The sequence below is a fragment of the Elephantulus edwardii genome, unplaced genomic scaffold (genome assembly GCF_000299155.1).
Source record: "Elephantulus edwardii isolate Elephantulus edwardi_28Jun2011 unplaced genomic scaffold, EleEdw1.0 scaffold00124, whole genome shotgun sequence".
Taxonomy (NCBI): domain Eukaryota; kingdom Metazoa; phylum Chordata; class Mammalia; order Macroscelidea; family Macroscelididae; genus Elephantulus; species Elephantulus edwardii.
Window position 1 is genome coordinate 6354090 of NW_006399874.1, and position 19303 is coordinate 6373392.

At 39.3% G+C, this 19303-nt stretch overlaps 1 protein-coding gene and 1 non-coding gene across 2 annotated transcripts in view; one reads left to right on the forward strand and one right to left on the reverse strand.

Annotated features, from left to right (window-relative positions):
- Window positions 1-314: 314 nt before the first annotated feature.
- BEND6 (BEN domain containing 6) overlaps window positions 315-19303 on the forward strand; it is a 29891-nt gene continuing 10902 nt past the window's right edge. The window contains exons 1-2 of the mRNA XM_006893158.1: window positions 315-434; window positions 6269-6446. Coding sequence (XP_006893220.1) covers window positions 315-434; window positions 6269-6446 — 298 coding nt within the window. The remainder of the gene's footprint in view (window positions 435-6268; window positions 6447-19303) is intronic.
- Window positions 18873-18944, reverse strand: TRNAS-AGA. Its single transcript has one exon. It is a non-coding gene; the product is annotated as a tRNA-Ser (tRNA).

Genomic DNA, 19303 nt, shown 5'->3' on the forward strand with positions numbered 1-19303 from the left:
CGCAGTTCAAATCCACCAGCTGCTCTGTGGAAGGACTGGCAATCTTCTCTTCTGCTCTGAAACTGCCTCTGAAAACCCTCCAGAGGGTCAGGTATGGGTCAATTCCAACTCGACCATACACAATACAACAGTGCTGTTATCAAAGATTTATATTTAAATATATATTTTTTTCTTTGCATTATATGTGTATGTTTTTGTTTGTTTGTTTGTTTAAGGAATGACCTTTCCTTTTGTGCTGCCTCCAGAATAGCAACTTCTACATGGATGTTTCCTCCTTCCACAATTCAAAAGACCTTTGATAACTAAAGAAGAAAATGCAGAAGATCTTGCAAACAGATGAAATTGCCAATACTGAAGTTTTTAGGAAAGGAAAGAGGAAAAGGACAGAGACGATGGACTCAGAGAATGCAAATAGTGACATGAGTAAAGGACAGGTTGGTTTTCTTTATCTTGGTATTATTTTATTAGCCAACTCAACCATCAACTATAATGACTTGAATAACTTTTTCATTCTTTCTTCTATTTATATAGCCTTTTATTTATATTTTATTTAACCAACAGCTTATCATTTCATATTCCCCTTTGAATGTTAATATATTCAATTAGAAACTATTCAATAACAATTTTCAATAATTACATAATGTACAAATTATTCACCAGTTTACCTGCTCTTATTCAAGTATGAGAATCCTTGAGTGGCACAAACAGTTAAACACTTCACGGCTAATTGGAGAGTTAGTCGTTTGAATCCACTCAGGTATACCTCGGGGAAAATGGTCCTAGAGATCTGTTGTTGTTGTTGTTTGATGCCATCGAGTCGTAGACGACTCATAGCGACCCTATGAATGAACAGCCTGAGCACTGTTAGTACATAGAGTTTCCAGAGGCAAGCCATTTCAGAAGTGGATGCCGCTCCTGCTTCCAGGCTTGAGTTAGTCGGGAAGCTCCAGCCAACACTGTCCACCATGGTACCCATTACCACGATTGGCACATCACTATCACAGGCTTCAGCATCACAGCAAGCACGAGTTACCTCTGTACAGCAACGCACAGACCGGTGCTATACCACCTAGAAGAATGTTTGACAGGAAAACAATTTGAACCTGGCCCAAGGGCCTCCTGGTTCAAACCCTGGGCCCAGGCTGGCTAGCCTCAGTCCCGGGGGCAGAGCAAACCTGTACGTCAAACACATGCCCAGAAAAGCAGTCAACTCCAAAAGCTTGCCACGATTCCTGCGCTCACACCACCATCCTCCTTCCTTCTGGCAAGGAGAACTTCCCAAGACCCTGGGAGGAGCCAGCCAACCAGGAAAAACATGGCTGCTTCCTCTCCTCTCCTCTCCTCTCCTCTCCCAGCTGCCTTTGTCCTTAAGGCTGCCTCCTAGTTCAAACCCTAGGCCCAGGCTGGCTAGCCTCAGTCCCGGGGGCAGAGCAAACCTGCACGTCAAACACATGCCCGGAAAAGCAGTCGATTCCAAAAGCTTGCCACGATTACTGCGCTCACACCACCATGCTCCTTTCTTTTGGCAAGGAGAACTTTCCCCCTAGAGATCTACTTTTGCAAAAATCAACTAGCAAAAATCCTGTGAAGCATAGTTCTTCTCTGACAATGATGGAGTCATCATAAGTTGGAATCAACACAAAGACAACAGTGAGTCAAAACCAAACCCATTGCCATCTAGTCAATTCCGATTCATAGTGATACTCCATCAAGCTTCCATAGTTGTAAAGCTTTTGGGGAGGAGATTGCCCATCTTTCCTCTATGGAGTGGTTGGTGTATTCCGACTGCTGAGCTTTTTCAATTAGCAGCCTGACATGTTACCACCAGGACTCTGATAGGCACATGCATACAGCCATACTTATTACAAATTTGGTTCCCCATGCGCGGAAATCGTTCCAGGGATGTGCAGAGGGGAATACAGAGGAATCCTATCGGTTGGAGTAGTGGGCCAACACAAAGGCTACTTGAGAAAACTCCGCCCTGCCCCACAGGTAAACAAGAAGACCCAAGGCAGCAGGGCAGCTGGCAGCCGGGAATACTACAGTAAAGGAAATATTGCAATTGACCAAGCCACAATTTGTTTGTTACTCAATGCATAAATAAAGATAAAGTAGCAGTAAGAAAGAATTTTAAATATTGTCAGAATTACCAAAATGTGATACTGAGACAAGAAATAACATGCCATGGAAAAAAATGGCATCAGTAGACTTGCTTGACACAGAGTTGGTACAAAAATGAATCTGGGCAAAACACATTATCTGTTAAGCGCAAAAAAGAGAGGTATGCCAACATAAAATTATTTATGCCTATATGTAGTCATTAGTATTACAGTTATATATACATGTTGAACATATTTTCATATGCTTTTTGGACATTCATATCTTTTCTGTTAAGGATCTTTTCAAGTCTTTTGCTCACTTTTTAATTGAGTTATCCTATTAATATTTTATTTTTAGTGAAAATATATGCAATAACATCTGCTCCCATTCAATAGGATCTAGACATAATAATTATAGACATTGCTTATATTCATAGTCCTTCTTTTTATTCCTGTTCTAATTATTTCAATTCCATTAATTTAAATTCCCCCCAACTTTCTTATCTTTGTTGTAGAATACCAACTGTACATTTGGTCTTATATGGATAATATTTTTTTTAATTATTATTAAATTTTATTAGTTTCAATGAACATTCACAGGGATTCTGGGCTTTCACTCCTTCATTGCCGCACCATTCTCTCCACCCTCCTTCCCAGTTTGTTCTTCTTCCCCGCCATCCGAATGTCTGTTTTAATTGTCCAATTGCCACAGTGCTTGTCAAAGTCAGTTCTGATTAATCTCCTTTGTCGGTGTGTCCTTTGCCATTCTCTATCACTCCTCCCTGAGAGAGACTTCACCGTGATTCATAAGGAAAAGGGGATGGTGTATTCTTTTAGCTACTTCCTGCTGAAAAGGGACGCTGTGGGTTTCAGGGTGAAGATCTTCTCTCACTACTCTAAAGGGCCCCTTTGGCAGTAGGAAACACATAGACTATTATGGAGATTGATTTTGGAATTTAGATGCACCCTTATTGATTGTGCTTGGCCGTACATGTTCATATCCTTGAAGATGTATCATGGGGGTGTTGCAACCTAGAAGACACAAATCTGACTAACCGCACACAACAAGATAAAGGTAAATAATCCAATAGAAAAATGGGCACAGGATATGAACAGGCACTTCACCGAAGACGACATTCAGATGGCTAACAAGCACATGAAGAAATGCTCAAAATCCCTAGCCCTAAGAGAGATGCAAATTAAAACAACTATGAGATATCATCTCACCCCAGTCAAAATAGCAAAATTTAACAGAACATCAAGCAACAAATGCTGGCGAGGTTGTGGAGAAACTGGAACCCTGATTCACTGTTGGTGGGAGTGTAAAATGGTGCAACCCCTGTGGAAAGCAGTATGGCGCTTTCTCAAAAAGTTGCAAATAGAGATACCATTTGGCCCAGCAATTCCACTACTGGGAATATACCCTGAAGAGACCATAGCTGACATCCAAGCAGATATATGCACACCCATGTTTATTGCAGCTTTGTTCACAATAGCAAGGAGTTGGAAACAACCTAAGTGTCCATCAACGAACGAATGGCTAGAGAAACTGTGGTATATTCGCACAATGGAATACTATGCTGCATTAAAAAATAAGGAACTCATGCAATATTATTCAAAATGGTTGACTCTGGAGAACATTATGCTGAGTGAAATATCCCAGTCACAAAAGGACAAATATTACATGATGCCACTGTTGTAGAATGGGACTGTCCTTGGGGTTGGGGAGAGACTGAGTAAGATGGGTTCAATAATGTATACTGCACTGAAACAGAGGAGGGAGAAAACTGTTTAAAAGAGATATATGACTAGGTATTTCTGTCATCACAGGAGTCTAGAGCGAGGGCTACATGGTGAAGGGGACCTGGGAGAGGGTTTGTAAAACAATGAAAGAATCCTTTCTTTTACTTTTCCATAATTTTTGACTCATGTACTTATAACTTGGATAATATTTTTTAAAAAGAACATAATATTCAAGGGTGACAATATTTTTTTATTTTTTAATTAAATATTAATTAGTTTAAAGTTGACTTGATTCAAGTTTTGAAAAGCAATAATCTTAGGAACTTTTCTAACCATGGTAAATCTAATAAGTCTTAATACATTTTTCTCCTTTCCTATCAGGATGCATCTATTGTGTCCCTGTTCTGAATGATCAATAACTTTGCATCATCTAGTTCTGGTCGCAAGATCAAGCAGGCAATCGTTCATGGAGACAAATCAGTATTTTCTCCGATTCTTGGGTTTCTTTACTCCTCTTTTGTTCTAGGTGAACAAAGACCAATAGTTGTGTTTTAAGTGGCTGCTTGTAAGCTTTTTAGACCTCGGGAACTATTCATGTACTGGGAAACAGAACATAAATTTATAAACTGTATTATTTATGCCAATTTTCTGAATTGTCCCAAACTAAACTCCTAAACCAAGTCAAAAGAATAAGTTTCCTGAAGTGACTGGTTATATTTAAGTAGCATCATAATATATAGCCCCTCACCCAAAATGGTTGGTGCTATTCTTAAAAAATTATATCTAACATTTTTAATTCATCCCTTTGTATACGGCTTATTGACATCAATTACATTAATCGAACAGGGCAAACTTCGCCCACATCTGGTGCCACCAGTCTCATCACTATCAATGAAAAGTGACTACCTCTTAAAAAATGCTTTGTCTCTCTCTCTTTCTCTCTCTCTCTCTCTCTCTCTCTCTAATACTCCCACCCTTGGTAACCACCAGTGAGCACTGGTCTCTGTCTATTTACTTCTCCTTGTCATAAGCAGCTCTGGTGTCCTAGTCTGTAGAGTGCTGCAGTGCTAGCCAAAAGGCTACATCTTCAGTGGTTCAAATCCAAAAGCTGCTACGCTGGAGAAAGTTGAGCAGACCCCTCTATTAGAACGTACAGCTTCAGAATCCCAATGCACGGTCAGTCGCTAGGAGTCATAACCAACCTGATGGCAGTGTATGAGTGAGTGTCATTTCATAAAAGTGAAAACAGATCTCATTTGTCCTTTGCTTATTTTGCTTAGCATACTCTCCTCCAGGATCATCTGTTTTTGTAAGCTGCTTTTCCTTATGATTGTCATTTTCCCTTATGACTGAGTGGTATTCCTTTTATTACTAATATATGTGCATGCTACATTTGCTTATCCATTTAGGTTGTTTCCATCATTTTCTCTCGTCGGTAGTATTGCAAGTAACACTTCGATTCCTTGGACTGGAATTGCTGAGCCATATGGTAGTTGATCTTTTTAATTTAAGGCTTTTTGTGTATAAACATGACAATATTCTCTTCATCAATTTAGATTTTCTTTTCAGGCTTTCAATAAAATTTTATGGCTTCCTGTATAAATATCTTGCTTATCTTTTGTTACATGACGGCTATTGACAGCTGTTCTCAAAATAGAGATGAAATGTAAATGCAAAATACTTAGATTCTAAGATTAGAAATTATTAGAGTAAATAAACATTCACTTTCAGCTGACAGTTTTAGAAATATTTTATTAAAGAATGATATATATATCCTAAGTGTACACATTGATGAATTGTCACAAAACACGGCTAGATCAAGGCAAAGAACCTCCCAGAAGCTGCCATCATTGTTCCTCCCAGGCTCCACCCCCCTATTCCTCCCCTTTAGTCACCACTGTCCTGGCTTAATAAATGGTAGCCTCTTGAACCCTATATTGCTCATTGTTTGTTGCTAGTATATAGAAACAACTACTTTTTGTATCTTGGTTTCTAGCCTTCCCTTTGCTAAACCCTCCTATTTTATGAAATATTTTGAATGTTAAGGATCCCTCTCAAGATCAGAGAAAGCCCAGATTTGAATGGTGATCCTGTTGATGCTACTCTATTATGCTATTTTCCCAATTGATCTTTGTTACTGAAGTAAAGTAGAAAGTGAGGTACAGATGCATGAACTTTTGCTATTCCTCCTTTATCTTGAGACCCTCTGGATGGTGGAGACAAATTTGGCCTAGATTAATCAGTAAAGGCCTGGTTCCTTTCCTGGTGCCAGAAGTGTCTGGAAGAAGGGCGTTTGTCACTCTGATTAAGTCCTTTCAGTTCACAAAACATGGACTAACAAAAACAACAAGGGGTGGGGGGACCCATGGACTAAGCCATTACCATTACTCTGAAATGTCTTTTGTTATGCCTGCCTTGCCTTTTAGAGAGATCCATTTTCAGGAAATGCTTTCCTGCCAGGCGAGAGCTCCAGTGAAGATGAAGAGCCTTTAGAAGAATTATCGAAGGAGGAGTTGTGTGCCAAAATAAAAAGCCTGAAACAAAAACTTACAAACACACGGAAAGAAAATAGCCGTCTTCGACAGTCTTTGGTCATGCTGCAAGGTAAATGTTGAAATATTTTTACATTTTAGACAAAAGGGAAGGGAGCTTTGCTGGCTTAGTGGTAAAAAGTTGCACTGCAATCCCAAACAGACGCTTTGCAGGAGAAAAATGGGCAATCTCCTCTCAGGTGATTTACTTCTGAAAATCTGCTGGAGGGTGAGCTATGAGGAATCAATGGAACAGAATGGCAGTAAATCAAAAGGCAAAGTATGTGATGAGTGAAAAGTATTACAAATCATGTCAACACTGAAAAAGAAAATGGGCACCTTAGGTAACTCAGAGTTCACATTTTAAGAAAAATCACAGGATTACATAATTTAATACAGAAACACTCTTTTGAAGCATTGAGTTTATTGTTTAGGAAATCCTAGATTGTTCCTATAAGACAGTCTACACTCATTTGGCAATATTAAACAGATATTTACTGAACATTTAATATAATTCATTCACTGTGCTAGAATATAAAGAATAAAGATTGTAAAATAGAGTGTATAAGAAACTGGTGATGTGCTTATGTCATTCTCCTCTGATAGTAAAAGCTCTAAATATGAAATTCATCATAATCCATTATGGAACCAATAGGACTGGTAATCCATTCATTGCATTTTAGGGTATATTGTGAGGCGTAATTCAGGAAAATAATTTCCTTTTTGGAGAAAAATGGGAGAAGGAAGATCAGCCTAAGGAAATTAGACATCACGTTGCATAATATCATTTTGTAAGCCCCAGTGCTTAGGGAGCTCTGGTGGCCTAGTTGGCAGGAGCTGTGCTGCAATCCCTAAGGCACACAGTTCAAGACCACCAGCTGCTCCACAGGAGAAGGATGGGTAACCTCATCCTGTGCAATGAACTGCCTCAGGAAACCCCCTGGAGGAAGGGTCAGCTATGGGTCGGTTCCAACTATATGGTACACAACACACACAGCGTTGTGTACACAGTGCTTAAGTGTTTGTTTTTAAAAATGCACTATTTCCATTCCTAGTTAAGCACCATGCACTATTTTGTATAGATGAGTATGCCTTTGAATTGTGGGATTGGTAAAGAATTCTGAATAAACCATGTCTTGACAAAAGAACAGATCTGTCTTGGAAGAAGTACAGCCAATATACTCCTTAGAGGCAAGGATAGTAAGGATTTGTCTCACATACTTTGGGCATGTTATCCAGAGGCCAGTCCCGAGAGAAGGAAGTCATACTTGGCAAAGTAGAGAGTTGGTGAAGAGAAGTACACCATCAAGGAGATGGATTGAACGGAGACACAGCAGAGATTGTGAGAATGGCACAGGATTGGGTGAGGTGTGGTTCTGTTGTGCATAGTGTTGCTATCAATTTGTATCAAATAGATGGCTCCCAACAACTTGTGCTTGTACGCTCCACTTTCTCTCCTACTACTCATGGATAAACTATCCCTCTTCCTAGCCAAAGATAATCTCTCCACACAGGTAATGAATTCTTTCCTCCTTTGCCTAATGTAGAACATTACTCTAGCAATTCTCCCTATTTCCTGTGTGATCAAGTTTTCCTTCAGTAATGAATTATTCCCATTAGTTTAAAATATACTACTATTACTACTTCAACTTTCTTGATTTCTTCCCTAAGCTTTGGTTCTTAACACTCTAGTGCAGTATTCAGAGTCTTGTCTGACATCCATCTTGGTCTTTTCTTCCTCCTCTGTCTTTATAATGTCCTTTTGCATTCTTCATGGATGACGTTCTTGATATCCTCCAACAGTTCATCTGGGCTTCGCACATTAGTGTTTACGGCCTCAACTCTGTTCATGAGATGGTTTTGAAATTCAAGTGGGATAGACTCAAGGTCAAATTTTAGTTCCTGTGGATTTGATTTAACCTTACAGCTTGAACTTGCATATGAGTAATTGGTGATCTGTTCCATAATCAGCACCTGGCCTAGTTTTCACAGCTAATATTCACCTTCTCTAGCGATTCCCCCCCACAGATGTAATCAATCTGATTGTTATGCATACCATCAGGTGAAATCCATGTGTATAGTCTGCATTTATGTTTCTTATAAAAAGTTTTTGCAATGAATAAATCACTTATTTTAGAGAATTCTATCATTCTATCTCCAGCCTCATTTCTATCACCAAGCCCATGTTTTCCAGCTACTGATCCTTGGGTTGAAGCTCAACATGAAGAAAACAAAGATTTTCACCACTTGACTGATTTGCAGCAGAATGATAGATAGATGGTGAAGAGATTGAGATTGTTAACAGCTTCAGTTTGTATGGCTCCACAAACAACACTTTTGATATTGTTGTTGTTGTTTTGTGCCATCAAGTCTCTTGCAACTCATAGCAACCCTATTTACAACAGCTCTAAATCCTGCTCTGTCTTGTGCCAATCTCACTGTCTCTGACACATCCACTCTGATTACCCTAGTCACTGAATCAATCCTCCTCATAGAGGGTCTTCCCCTCCTGCACTGTCCCTCTACCCTCTCAAGAATGACATCCCTCTCCAAGGACTGGTCCCTCCTTGCAACATGTCCAAAGTATGTCAGATGAAGCCTCGGAATCCTGGCTTCCAAGGAGCAGCCTGCTTTAACCCTTTCAAGGGTGAACCTGTTTGTTTTCTTAGCAGTCCATGGTACATTCAATAGTCTTCTCCAACACCACAGCTCAAAGGCATCAATTCTCCTTCTATACTCCCTAGTCATTATCCAGCTCTGTAATGCATAACAACTGATTGCAAAGACCATGGCCTATAGCAGGCACACCTTAGTCTCCAGAATGACACCATTGCTCTTCAGTATTTTGGAGAGGTCCCTAACAGCAGACCTTCCCATTGCAATATGTCTTGTAATTTCCTGGCTGCTGGTGCCAAGAGTGTTAACTGTAGAGCCAAGCAAACTAAAGCCATGAACAATCTCAATCTGTTCACCATCCATCCCGATGCTGCCAATTGGTCCAGGGGTGAGAATCTTTGTCTTCTCGATATTGAGCCTTAATCCATATTGAAGGCTGCAGTTCTTGACCCTCTGCAGCAAGCGCTTCAGGTCCTCCTCCGTTTCAGCAAGCAAAGCAAGGTTATGTCATCTGGATAACGCAGATTGTTAATGGATCTTCCACCAATTCTGATGCCACACTTCTCATAGAGCCCAGTCTCCTGGATAATCTGTTCTGCATATAGGTTGAAAAGGTATGGAGATAGGACACATCCTTGGCATCCACCCTTCCCAATTTTGAACTCTGCAGCTAAGAAATAAAAAGACAAATTGCACTGGGAAAATCTGCTGTCAGGGATTACTCCAGAGTCCTAAAGACCAACAATGTCAGTCTAGAAACTAAGTTGTGCCTGATCCAGGCCATGGTCTTCAGTATTACATGCTATGCATCAGAAAGCTGGACAATGACTAGGGATGATAGAAGGAGAATTGATGCCTTTGAGCTGTGGTGCTGGAAGAGTACTGAATATACCATGGACTGCTAGAAGAACGAACAGGTTCATCCTAGACAGTGTGAAATCAGGCTCTTCCTTGGAGGTAAGGATTCTGTAATTCCATCTGACATACGTTGGGCATGTTGCAAGGACAGACCAGTCCTTGGAGAGGGACATCATGATTGGGATGATGAAGGGACAGCACAAGAGAGAAAGACCCTCAATGAGATGGATTGACTCAGTGACTGGGGTATTGGGGGCAGGTGTGTCAAAGACAATGAAGTTGGCTCAGAGTAGAGCAAGGTTCAGAGATGTTGAACCTAAGGTCACTATGAGTCACAAGTGACTCGACAGCATATAACAACAAGAACTACATCTACATAAAAGGAAGCTCAGGTGGCCTAGTCCATAGGGAGATGTGCTGCTAACCAAAGGTGCATCTGTCTCTCTGGGAGTCTCAGCAACTCCATGTGAGAAGACGGACAGTCTCCTCCCATGCAATTTACAGCCTTCAAAAATCTGCTGGAGGGTCAGCTGCGAGTTGGTTCTGACTTTATGGCAGTAAGTCTGGGCCTTTTTTAAAAAGACTGGGTCTTTTTTAAGAAAAGAGACTGTGTCTATTTAAAAGAAATCCTGGTGGAACTGTAGGTACATTTGATTATTCATTTGATTTCTGGGAGTGCATTTACCAGTTTACCTTTTACATTGCTCATATTTTCATCTCAGTTTATTTAGCTAATTCTTCTCATAGTCTCACCCATGAAATATTTGATAATGTTCCGGCTCAGTCCTTAGATACCTTTCTTTGCTATCTCTGTTCTGTATCTAATTGTATGTTGTTAAAAATCCATCAGTAACTGTTGATTCTAAAATATATGTTTGATGTATATATTGCCTCTACCTTTCCCTTAAACACAAAACTACTAACTGGATATTTGACAGACTCCAGTTTGGAGGCCATGTGTGAAGCGGTTGGATTCTGGAAGGTGGTTCTGGTTGAGTGTGATCTTGTTGAGTGTTGTTTTTATTTTGTTCACAACAGTGTGTGAGCCGATCAGATTTGCTGGATTTTGCTAACAATAAGCTGTGGGCTGGAAGCCTCTTGTTTAGAGCCAGTCAGAACCTGGGGGGTGGACCTGTGTATTTAAAAGTCAGTTGGTGTTAATTGTTTTGGGAATGAACATTCTTCTAAGTGGTACAGTACTGGTCTGTCAATTTACTGTACTGAAGTAATTTAGGGCAGCTGTAATGCTGAATGCTATGCCACTGGTGTGCCAAATGCCATAATGTTTACCAGTGATCGACAGTGTTTGGTGGAACTCCCAGGTTAAGAAAAGCTTAGAAGCAGAAGCAGGAATTTTATCTACTTCCCAAACAACATGTTTCTAGAAACTCTGTGAACTCTGAGAAATTACAATAATTATAGAACAGGGTTCACATCTTTTGTTTATAAGGTTGCTACGCATCATGCTTGACTTGATGGCACATAACAACAACAACAATAGAAGTCTTGGACTAACCTACTTTAAACCACATTTCTGACTACCCTCAGCCTATTTCTCTCTCTTGTCCTCATCTTGGTTAATGATAATTTTATCATTCCAGTTTCTCTACCATAAAGCAGGATGTTATTTTGCATTTCTTCATTTACTTAACATTCCACATTTAGTCCATCACCAAACCCTACTCACTTTGCCTTAAAAAATATTTCTAGAATTTAATATCTTTATGCCATTCCCACTTCTGCCACTCTTGTAACATTGCCATTATCAAAAGATTAGCAAGAGCCTCAGTTATCACGAGAGCTTCCTGATGGACGTCTATACTTCTCTTGCTCTTCTACAATTTAGTTTCCACACATAAGTCATTTCTGGTCATTCTTCTGCTCAAAACTCTCAAGTGGATTCCTACTTCACTACTTCACAACTTCTGTGGTTATCTCTCTGGCCTTATTTTATATTACTTTCTCCTCCTTTTCTCTGATATAGCAACACTGACCACTGCTCCTTTGCCTTGGAGACATCAGATAATAATGCTTATTCAATCTATTTAGAATAGTCTGTCCTCAAATATCTATGGCTTGTACCCTCACTCCCCTCATTTCTTCATTTTAAACCAGCCTTTTAATTCTCTTTTCCATTCTATCTAAAATGTCAATCTTTCCACTCCCAACAGTTTATGTCTATTTTCTTACTTTTTAATCTCTTTGGCTCTTACAACTATACATAATCTATTATCTTTTTAATAGTGTCTATCTCCTCCTCCATACAAAGAGACCAGAATATAACTCTGGAAATCAAGCAGAAAAATGGGCTATTGGTTTTACTCCAGGGAACAGAGAAAATGGGCAAGTGCCTGCCTACACTTTACTGTAAACTCATTTATTTATTCTTTCAGTAAATGTTCTTACAGAGTTCCTGCTCTATGTCAGATACTGTTCATAGTGCCTAGGAAGACAAATGAACATAGCAGACAACGATTCTTGCTTTTGTGGAACTTACATTCTCGTGGAGCAAGTTGTTTTTGTTGTTAAATAATGTAGAGTTGATTTGGACTAAGAGTAATCCCATGTGACAGAAAAGAACTGCCACATAAAGTTTTCTAAGCTATAGTCTTTATAGGAGCAGGTCACCAAGTCTTTCTCCTGCTGAGCTCCTAGGTAGATTGGAACTGCTAACCTTTCAGTTAGCAGCTGAGCACTAGATTATTTTGCTAAAATAATAAAAATAATGGTTAATTAAATTATGTAATTTGTTAGAAGATGCTAAGTTCCATGGAAAACACAAAGGAAGCCAAAAGATTTAGATTTAAGGGTGGGGAGTAATTGCAATTTTAAGTAGTTGCAATTTGCTTCATTGTGAAGCAAAAGGGGAACAAAAGATACCAACTGATTGGCATTTCATACAAATAGCAGAGAATGCAATGCATGTTGGCTATTTCCCTTTTGCTCAATGGTTTTAAAAACTGATTGAACCTTTAAAGATCATGGTTCTTCTCCATAGAACCTATTGATAAAATTACAGAATATACATGCTATTCTGCACATTAACAATGGCAAATGTGTGTGTATGTTATGCATTTCATATAGTTTTCCAGATCACAGCTGACAAGTACAATAAAATATGAAAGGAAATCAATCACATTTTTTACCTCTCCACATTATTTTCTATTGGTTTGCATACAAAATTCGTATACATTGTATATCATGTACATTGCCTTTCACACATTCTTACATTCACATGATGTTTCAAAGGATCACTATGTACATTGTGCTTTATAAAATTAATCACCATTGATCTAAAGTTATAGAGGGTAATTAAATTGTAAGTCAGCTGCTAACCTATGAGGTAGGTGGTTCGCATCCACACTCAGCCTCCTGTGGGACAAAGATCTGGTGATTTCTTCCCATTGATCAGAGCCTGGAAAATCCTATGGGGAAGTTATGCTCTGCCGCATGAAATCACAATAACATAGAGAATGAGCACACAACTAGGAAAACCAAAAGCATCAGCTGAAAATCCAACATTGTAGCTGAACTTTTAATAAAGAGTAAAAAATTAAAAAATCATTGTTGTCCATGTTCATTTAAATATGATAGAAAACTTCATATAATTATGCATGCCTTTCTCTCCTTTCTTGAATCCCCACTAAAAATATAAAAGAAATAACAAAAAAGGAAAAGAGCACTACAGAGAGAGCACAGCAACTAAAATATGTCATTGTATATTGAATTCTGTCCTCTCAAAAGTTAAATTGAAAGCCTAAGGTGGCCTAGAGGAAAGGAACTCCACTACAATATTAAAGGCACACTGTTGGAATCCACTAGGTGCCCCACAGGACAAAGATGGGCAGTCTTCTCTCATGTGATTTACTACCTTTGAAAACCTACTAGAGGGTCAACTGTGAATCAGTTTCTACTCGATGGTACATGACAAACCCTGCACCAGTGTATTTGATCTTCTTTATTAAAATAGCATTTTTATTTGCAGCTATTGTTGTTGTTGTTGTTATGTGCCATCAAGTTGCCTGCAAATCATAGCGGCCCTATGTACAACAACTCTAAACATTGCTCTATCCTGTGCCAATCTTATTGTCTCTGACACACTTACCCCATTATCCCAGTGACTGAATCAATCCATCTCATCAAGGGTCTTCCTCTCCTACGCTGTCCGTTCACCCTCCCAAGCATGACGTCCTTCTCCAAGGACTGGTCCCTCTTTGCAACATGTCCAAAGTATGTCAGATAAAGCTTTAGAATACTTGCCTCCAAGGAGCAGCCTGGCTTCACCCTCTCCAGGACAAACCTGTTAGTTCTCATGGTAGTCAATGGTATCTTCAATACTCTTCTCCAACACCACAGCTCTAAGGCATTAATTCTCCTTCTATCATCCCTAGTAATTGTCCAGCTCTCTGATGCATAGCAAGTGATTGCAAAGATCATGGCTTGTATCAGGCACACCTTAGTCTCCAGACTGACATTGTTGCTCTTCAGTACTTTAGAATACAGAAATCACCAGACAATATCATTAAAGTCCCAGGCAAGTAAAATCTAAAAAATGACTAGAGCAGCACATCAGCAAGGAACTACCAGAAATTCAAGAGAGACCTTGGCAAAGGAACATAATGTTGATAAGCAGATAATACCAGAAGGCTTTTTTTTTATGCTTCATTGACTGTGCAGAGGTATTCAATTATATGGATCGTAATCAAATATGGATAGCATTAAGAAAAATTGAAATTCCAGAATACTTAATTGTGCTGGTTCAGAATTAAGAACACTTAATTGTGCTCATTAAGAACTTAGACTAACACATAGAACAAGAAGCACTGGCTCAGGCAGAACAAGGGCCCACTGAATGGTTTAAAATCAAGTAATATCATACTTGAAAACGTGGAGGGTCAATGACGGAAAAGACGACCCTCAACAAGATGGATTGGCAAAGGAACTTTAGCAATTGGCTAAAGTGTACCAGAAAGTTCTTCTAGTCCTCCTCACGTTCAACAAGCAGTTATGTTATCCCCATAATGGAGGTTATTGAGTCTCCTTTCAATCCTGATTCCACATTCTTCTTCACAGAGTCCAGCTTCTCGACTAATTTGCTCAGCATACCGATTAAATAGTAATGGAGAAAGGATACAACGCTAACACACACCTTTCTTGATTTTATACTACATAGGATTCACTTCCATGCTAACATAAAATTTCTAATTTTTCAACATTCAATCTACATGCGTTCCATGTCCCAATTATTAAAGGATGTTTGCCATTCTTTATCCTCATTTTGAGTGACTTCCAATCTGGGCTCTACCACTAATAATATAACTATCCATGTTCCTCTACTGTTCATAGGATTTTCAATGGCCTGCTCTTTAAGAAATTGATGTCTGCTTCCTAGTCTGTCTTAATCTGGGAGTTCTACTAAAACCTGTCCCCAGTGGGTAACACTTGTGACATTTGACCTACCAGTGGCATGGCTTTTAGTATCACAGAAACACACAAATTATCTCAGTATATCAAAATGACAGACAAGTGCTGTACCAATTACAGTCATGTTTTCCCCAAACACAGTAAACTGACAATTTAGTTTTTACTTTTAATAGCATATCAGTCTTCACACCAGGCCCAAGGGCCAAAGGCCCTAGGGCTCAACCAACTTTTAATCCAAAGGTATACTCACTGGGTCCTAATTGGTTTAAGAAAGAGGCTACTAGCCCACATTAGTTAAGTAAAATAGACCAAAAAGCCCACAACTGACTGTTAATAAAATAAGAAAACTTACCTTCTGGATTTCAACTGCTTCACACAAGAGGCTTCCATCTTTTATTCACAAAGACCCACCAACCAGGTCCTAATTGGTTAATAGAAGAGGCTCCTAGCCCACAACTGATCGTTAATTAAATTAAAAAGACCAAACAGGCCCACACCTGACTGTCAATGAAATAAAAAAGCACCTGCCAGCCCATAACTGACTGTTAATAAAATAAAAAAGACTTACCTTCTGGATTCCAACTGCTTCAAACAAGAAGAGAAAGTGCAGCCAAAGTGCTCTTTGAAGGCGAGGATAAAATTTTATCTCGTATACTTTGCACATTTTGTTGCTAGAAAGGGCTATTTCTTGCAAAGGGACATCATGCTCGGAAAGGCAGAGGGTCAGTAAAGGAGAGGAAGACCCTCAACCAGGTGGACTGACACAGTGACTGCTGCAGTGGGCTCTGTTGTGTCAAGAAGTGTAATGATGCACAGGATAGGACAGGTTTCAGATTTATTGTTCATGGAGTAAACTATAAATTGTATTCAACTTGACATCACGTAACAGCAACAAGAACAGTGCTCCTTTGCTCTGTTAGCACAATAGACTCTTAATCTAGGCATAGGTTTCAAATATGCACAGCTGAATATTCTGGAATTCCCATTCTTCTCCATGTTAGCCATAACTTGTTATAATCCACACAGTCGAATGTCTTTGTATAGCCAACAAAATACAAATAGGCACTCTTCTGGTATTCTTTGCTTTCCACCAGGATTCATCAGACATCAGCAATGATAGCCCTAGTTCTATGGCCTGTTCTAAATCCAGCTTCAACATCTGTTAGTTCTCTATGTCCTATTTTACCTGTTTTTTAATAATCTTCAGTATTTTGCTTGCATGTGATACTAATGATATTGTTTGATAATTTCCACATCCTGTTGGATCATCTTTATTGGAATGGGAACACATATATATACACATATGTACATCTTCCTGTTAGTTGGCCAGGCAGCTGTCCAAATTTCCTAGTATAGACTGGTGAGGTTGTCCAGGGCTGCATCTGTCATTTGAAACATTACAATAAGTATCCAATTGATTCCTGGGGCCTTGTTTTTTGCCACTGTCTTCAATGCAGCTTGCATTTTCTCCTTTATTACCATTGGCTCTTGACCATAAAGTTGTTGTTGTTGTTGATTGCCTTCAAGTTAAACACAACTCATAGCAACCCTATGAACAAAAGACCTGAAGCCCCTCTACAGCTATCCACATTTATCAAAGTTCATAGAGTTTCTGGAGGCAATTTGTTTAGGAAGTGGATGCCAATCCTGCTTCCAAACCTGTCATAGAATGTTATTGCTTGAGTCGATCATAAAGTACTTCCTGAAATATTTCGGTGTCAGCCAATTCTTTTTTTTACATTTTTTTAATTTTATTATATTTTCTGTATGTACCGTCAAATCGGATCTGACTGGAACAGGAGGAGATTGCCCCTCCTTCTCCAGTAAAGCATCTGGTGGATTTGAACGACATGCCTCTGGGATTGCAGTGCAGCTTCTTGCCACTAGACCACCAGAGCTCCCTAGCCAATTCTTTTTGGTACAGTAATTCTATGTATTCCCTCCTTCATCTTTTGATGTTTCCTGGATGATTCAAGATTTTGCCCATAGCATCTTTAAGATCCTAGCATCTGATTGTCAAATATTGAGAGGATGATTAAGATAGTAATTTATACCATGGACTTGGGAGCTAGACAGTGTAAATTCAAATCTTGGCGCTTTTATTTTTTTTCTTTTCTAACTGGACCATGGATGGGCAAGTTACTTCACTCCTTGCTGGCTAATTATCCTCATTTATATGTTAGTAATAGTGATGATACCTGTGTCATAGAGGTACAATGGGGATTAAATGAATGCACATTAGTGAAGCTCTCAGAATAGTGTCTGATACCGAATAAAATAGAAATAAACTCTAATTTTACTAAATGCTCAACAAATAATCGCTAATTGTGTAAGATCCTGGTAAATGAGAAGTGCTTATTTATTGAAAGAGTAAAATATAAGATTTTTTCCTTTATTAGGTTTTCCTATTTACCTGCTAAAAAATCAGCTACTCTTGTTTAAACACATTATCATGATGCCTAATTTTCCGCTGTCACATCAAATATTATTTTAAGGTGGTAACTCAATTATATTCTCAAAAGAGATATAGAAATGTTTCAATCTTTTCACCTCTCCAGCAAGGAGGCAGTGTTCCAACTAGGTGGGGTTGAAGATCTAATCCCACTCCAACAATATACTATTTGTCTTAGGAAACAAATTAGATATAATAACAAAAAAGACCATTTTACATGAAGGCATAAAATCTTTGAATATGTAGGTTTCCTTTTAAAATAAGAAAAGAAAGAAACCAAGAGACCGTTGATAGCCAAAAACCATAAGTTTGAATTGTAGAAATAAATTTTTTGTCAGTTTATTATTTCCTGACAAGCCATATATAAAGGTTATTATAATCTGTGAGAAATATTTTATGTAGTTTGACACTTAAGCTGACTTAATATGAGCTTCTGAAAAGTGATAATTAAATGAGTTGTTGTTGTTGTTGTTATGTGCCATCAAGTCGCTTGCGACTCATAGAGACCCTATGTACAACAGTCCTAAACCCCATCCTATCCTGTGCCAACCCCTCCGTCTCAAACATATTCATTCCCACCACTCCACTCCCAGAATCTATACATCTCATCGAGGGTCTTCCTCTCCTGCCCCGTCCCTCCCCTCTCCCAAACATGATGTCCCTCTCCAATGACCAGTCCCTCCTTGCAACATGACCAAAGTTTGTCAGATGAAGCTTCAAAATCCTTGCCTCCAAGGAGCATTCCGGCTTCACCTTCTCTAGGACAAACCTGTTTGTTCTCCTAGGAGTCCATGGTATATTCAACACTCCCCTCCAGCACCACACCTCAAAGGCATCATTCTCTTTCTGTCATCCCTATTCACTGTCCAACTCCCTGATGCATAGCACATAATTGCAAAGATTATAGCCTGGACCAGGCGCACCTTAGTCTCCAGCCTGACATTGTTGCTCTTCAGTACTCATGAGAGGTCCCTCACAGCTGACTTTCCCAATGCAATTCGTCTCCTGATTTCCTGGCTGCTGTAACCAAGAGTGTTGACTGTGGAATCAAGTAAACTAAAACTGTTAACTATCTCAATCTCTTTACCATCCATACTGATGCTGCCACTTCGCCCAGTGGTGAGAATCTTTGTCTTCTTGATGTTGAGCGGGCTCGTCCAGAATTTGAACCCGGGACCTCTCACACTCTAAGCGAGAATCATTCCCCTAGACCAACGAGCCAGCTGATATGAAATGAGTAATGTCTCAGATTCAATACTTTCAAATGACACTTTTACCAAGAACAAAAAGGAATAATTTTAAACATTTTTTTAGTTACCAGCTAATGCCTATATAAGCAGCCCTGGTGATACAGTGATTAAACACTGGGATGCTAACCAAAAGGTTGACAGTTCCACAAACTACCTTAAGATAGAAAGATGTAACAGTTCACTTCCAAAAGGAAACCCTGTGGGGTGGTTCTAATCTGCCCTGTGTGGTTGCTGTGAATCAGAAATGACTCAAGAGCAATAGGTATGGTGATGAAGGAGGAAGTTCAGGCTGCTTTGAAGGAAATGGCAAAGAATAGGGCTCCAGGAATA